General features: G+C 64.9%; 1 protein-coding gene across 1 annotated transcript in view; it reads right to left on the bottom strand.

Annotated features, from left to right (window-relative positions):
- Window positions 1-467: 467 nt before the first annotated feature.
- Window positions 468-5,125, bottom strand: part of COPZ1 (COPI coat complex subunit zeta 1) — an 8,242-nt gene continuing 3,584 nt past the window's right edge. Inside the window, exons 5-8 of the mRNA XM_041403918.1 lie at window positions 4,754-4,809; window positions 4,082-4,159; window positions 2,216-2,319; window positions 468-517 (exon numbers count right to left, since the gene is read on the bottom strand). Of these exons, the coding sequence (XP_041259852.1) occupies window positions 468-517; window positions 2,216-2,319; window positions 4,082-4,159; window positions 4,754-4,809 (288 nt within the window). The remainder of the gene's footprint in view (window positions 518-2,215; window positions 2,320-4,081; window positions 4,160-4,753; window positions 4,810-5,125) is intronic.

Below are 5,125 nucleotides of genomic sequence, written 5' to 3'. Positions count from 1 at the left end.
TCACTCAGTGACGGTCAGTCGGTGATGGTCAGTGATGGTCACTCAGCTGTGGTCACTCTGTGACGGTCATTTGCTGATGTCCACTCAGTGATCATCACTTGGTGATGGTCACCTGGGACTGGTCACTCAGCTGTGGTCACTCAGTGACGGTCACTCACCGATGGTCACTCAGTGATGGTCAGTCAGTGATGGTCAGTGATGGTCACTCCGTGATGGTCACTCAGCTGTGGTCACTCGGTGCTGGTCACTCCCCTGGCCACGCCCCCTCCCTCCCCTGCCCGTTCCCTGGGCCGGCCCCGAATCCTGCCCGGCAACCGGGGCCGTTACCTGGCAACCGTTACCTGGCAACCGTTACCTGGCAACCGTTACCTGGCAACCGGGGCTGCCCCTGGCAACCGCCCACACCCAGAGCTGCACGTGGCAACCGTCTCCTAGCAACCGTCTCCTAGCAACGTCCCCCCCCCGCTTCACCCCAATAAACGACGAGGTTTGACTCCTGCGCTCGGCCTGGGGGTCCCTGGGGGGTGCGGGGGGGCTCAGAGGGGGTTTTGGGGTCCCCAGTTGGATTTGGGGTCCCCAGAGTGGTTCTGGGTGGATTTTGGGGATCCCCAGGTGAATTTGGGGTCCCCAAAGGGATCCCCAGTTGGATTTGGGGTCCCCAGAGTGGTTCTGGGTGGATTTTGGGGATCCCCAGGTGAATTTGGGGTCCCCAAAGGGATCCCCAGTTGGATTTGGGGTCCCCAGAGTGGTTCTGGGTGGATTTTGGGGATCCCCAGGTGAATTTGGGGTCCCCAAAGGGATCCCCAGTTGGATTTGGGGTCCCCAGCGGGGTCCCGGGTGGGTTTTGGGGTCCCCAGCTCGATTTTGGGGTCCCCAGTTGGATTTTGGGGTCCCCAGAGGGGTTCTGGGTGGATTTTGGGGGTCCCCAGGTGAATTTGGGGTCCCCAAGGGGATCCCCAGTTGGATTTTGGGGTCCCCAGTTGGATTTGGGGTCCCCAGAGGGGTCCTGGGTGGGTTTTGGGGTCCCCAGTTGGATTTTGGGGATTCCCAGTTGGATTTGGGGTCCCCAGGGGGGTCCCGGGTGGGTTTTGGGGTCCCCAGTTGGATTTGGGGTCCCCAGGGGGGTCCCGGGTGGATTTTGGGGTCCCCAGGGGGGTCCCAGCCAGGGGGGGCAGCTCCACGCCCCCCCTTTGTGTCCCTTGTGTCCCCCCAGGCGGGTTGGGGGCACCCTGGGGGACACCCCCTTGTTGGGGGGACCCCAAACCCCCGTAACCCCCACCAGACCTTGGGGATCCCCAGGTGAATTTGGGGTCCCCAGAGGGGTCCTGGGTGGATTTTGGGGATCCCCAGGTGAATTTGGGGTCCCCAGAGGGGTCCTGGGTGGATTTTGGGGATCCCCAGGTGAATTTGGGGTCCCCAGAGGGGTCCTGGGTGGATTTTGGGGATCCCCAGGTGAATTTGGGGTCCCCAGAGGGGTCCTGGGTGGATTTTGGGGATCCCCAGGTGAATTTGGGGTCCCCAGAGGGGTCCTGGGTGGATTTTGGGGATCCCCAGGTGAATTTGGGGTCCCCAGAGGGGTCCTGGGTGGATTTTGGGGATCCCCAGGTGAATTTGGGGTCCCCAGAGGGGTCCTGGGTGGATTTTGGGGATCCCCAGGTGAATTTGGGGTCCCCAAAGGGATCCCCAGTTGGATTTGGGGTCCCCAGCGGGGTCCCGGGTGGGTTTTGGGGTCCCCAGCTCGATTTTGGGGTCCCCAGTTGGATTTTGGGGTCCCCAGAGGGGTTCTGGGTGGATTTTGGGGGTCCCCAGGTGAATTTGGGGTCCCCAAGGGGATCCCCAGTTGGATTTTGGGGTCCCCAGTTGGATTTGGGGTCCCCAGGGGGGTCCCGGGTGGATTTTGGGGTCCCCAGGGGGGTCCCAGCCAGGGGGGGCAGCTCCACGCCCCCCCTTTGTGTCCCTTGTGTCCCCCCAGGCGGGTTGGGGGCACCCTGGGGGACACCCCCTTGTTGGGGGGACCCCAAACCCCCGTAACCCCCACCAGACCCCCCAAAATCCCCCCCAAATCCCCCCAAACCCCCCAAAATCTCCCAAAATCCCCCCAAAACTCTCCCAAAATCCCCCCAATTCCCAAAAATCCCCCCAAAATTTTCCCCAAATTCCAGTTCCACCTTGGGGTCCTGGGGCCACCCGGGTGGTGACAATGGTGACTCCGGGCCTGTCCCCACCTTGGGGACCTTGGCAAAGCCCCCCAGCCCCCAGCCCCGTACCCGCACGGCCACGCGGTGCACGACTTGCTGGGGGTCGCTCTCCAGGATGACCCTGAGGGGACACGGACAAGGGACAGATGGACAGAGGGACACGGGGACGTGGGACAGAGGGACAGATGGACAGATGGACATGGGACAGAGGGACAGATGGACAGATGGACAGATGGACACGGGGACGTGGGACAGAGGGACAGATGGACAGATGGACATGGGACAGAGGGACAGATGGACAGATGGACAGATGGACACGGGGACGTGGGACAGAGGGACAGATGGACAGATGGACACGGGACAGATGGACAGAGGGACAGATGGACAGAGGGACACGGGGACGTGGGACAGAGGGACAGATGGACACGGGACAGATGGACAGAGGGACAGATGGACAGAGGGACACGGGACAGAGGGACAGATGGACACGGGACAGAGGGACAGATGGACAGATGGACACGAGGACATGGAACAGAGGGACAGATGGACATGGGGACGCAGGGACATGGGACAGAGGGACACCTCAGCACCAGGGAGTGACAGACACCAAGGAGAGGTGACAGGGACAGTCCCGGGGGCTGACAGGGTGACAGGTGACAGGGTGACAGGTGACAGGTCACAGGCACAGTCCCACCCTCCATCCACGATCTCGTCCACGGCCAGGAACAGCCCCTCCATGTTGTCCAGCAGCGCCCGGCGCTCCACGTTCTTCCTGGGGACACGGGGGGACAGGGTGGGACACACGGGGACACGCAGGGGACAGCCAGGGGACAGCCAGGGACAGCCAGGGACAGCCAGGGGACAGGGCTGGGACACCCAGGGACACCCAGGGACACCCGGGGACAGCCAGGGACAGCCAGGGACAGCCAGGGGACAGGGCTGGGACACCCAGGGACACCCAGGGACACCCGGGGACAGCCAGGGACAGCCAGGGACAGCCAGGGGACAGGGCTGGGACACCCAGGGACACCCAGGGACACCCGGGGACAGCCAGGGACAGCCAGGGACAGCCAGGGGACAGGGCTGGGACACCCAGGGACACCCAGGGACACCCGGGGACAGCCAGGGACAGCCAGGGACAGCCAGGGGACAGGGCTGGGACACCCAGGGACACCCAGGGACACCCGGGGACAGCCAGGGACAGCCAGGGACAGCCAGGGGACAGGGCTGGGACACCCAGGGACACCCAGGGACACCCGGGGACAGCCAGGGACAGCCAGGGACAGCCAGGGGACAGGGCTGGGACACCCAGGGACACCCAGGGACACCCGGGGACAGCCAGGGACAGCCAGGGACAGCCAGGGGACAGGGCTGGGACACCCAGGGACACCCAGGGACACCCGGGGACAGCCAGGGACAGCCAGGGATGGACAGAGGGACAGATGGACAGAGGGACACGGGGACGTGGGACAGAGGGACAGATGGACACGGGACAGATGGACAGAGGGACAGATGGACAGAGGGACACGGGACAGAGGGACAGATGGACACGGGACAGAGGGACATGGGACACAGGGACAGAGGGACACGGGACACAGGACAGAGGGACAGATGGACACGGGACAGAGGGACAGATGGACAGATGGACACGAGGACATGGAACAGAGGGACAGATGGACATGGGGACGCAGGGACATGGGACAGAGGGACACCTCAGCACCAGGGAGTGACAGACACCAAGGAGAGGTGACAGGGACAGTCCCGGGGGCTGACAGGGTGACAGGTGACAGGGTGACAGGTGACAGGTGACAGGCACAGTCCCGGGGGGGTGACAGGTGACAGGTGACAGGGTGACAGGTGACAGGTCACAGGCACAGTCCCACCCTCCATCCACGATCTCGTCCACGGCCAGGAACAGCCCCTCCATGTTGTCCAGCAGCGCCCGGCGCTCCACGTTCTTCCTGGGGACACGGGGGGACAGGGTGGGACACACGGGGACACGCAGGGGACAGCCAGGGGACAGCCAGGGACAGCCAGGGACAGCCAGGGGACAGGGCTGGGACACCCAGGGACACCCAGGGACACCCGGGGACAGCCAGGGACAGCCAGGGACAGCCAGGGGACAGGGTGGGACACATGGGGACACCCAGGGGACACCCAGGGGACACCCAGGGGACAGCCAGGGACAGCCAGGGGACAGCCAGGGGACAGGGTGGGACACACAGGGGACAGGGTGGGACACACGGGGACACCCAGGGGACACCCAGGGACAGCCAGGGACACCGGGGGGACAGCCAGGGGACAGGGCTGGGGTCACCTGGGGACAGCCAGGGGACAGCCAGGGGACAGCCAGGAGACACCCCAAACAAGGGGTCACAGGCTGTGACCAAGAGCTCCCCCAAATTGCTCCCCCAGGAGCCCCTTGGGGACACCACGACCCCCCTGTGACCCCCAGTGTCCCCGGTGTCCCCAGTGTCCCCCCAGTGTCCCTGCTGTCCCCCCAGTGTCCCCAATGTCCCCCCGGTGTCCCTGCTGTCCCCCCGGTGTCCCCGTACCTCAGCATTTGGCTCAGTGAGTCGAACAGGCAGTTGAGCACGGCCGTGAGCATCAGCTGGGGACAGACAGAGGGACAGAGAGAGGGACAGGGGGACAGCAGGGTCACACGGGGTCACACGAGGACAGGAGGGGACAGCAGGGTCACACGGGGTCACACGGGGACAGGAGGAGACAGCAGGGTCACACAGGGTCACACGGGGTCACACGGGCACAGGAGGGGACAGCAGGGTCACACGGGGTCACACGGGGACAGGAGGGGACAGCAGGGTCACACGGGGTCACAGGCAGTGTCCCCTCTGCCACCGCAGGCTCCTCCACAGCCCTGGGTGTCCCTGTGCCCCCGCAGTGTCCCCCCTCTGTCCCCCCGCCAT

The sequence above is a fragment of the Onychostruthus taczanowskii genome, unplaced genomic scaffold, assembly GCF_017590055.1.
Source record: "Onychostruthus taczanowskii isolate IOZ18803 unplaced genomic scaffold, ASM1759005v1 scaffold206, whole genome shotgun sequence".
Taxonomy (NCBI): domain Eukaryota; kingdom Metazoa; phylum Chordata; class Aves; order Passeriformes; family Passeridae; genus Onychostruthus; species Onychostruthus taczanowskii.
Note: the sequence above shows the minus strand (reverse complement) of the source record. Positions and strands in the feature narration are given on the sequence as shown.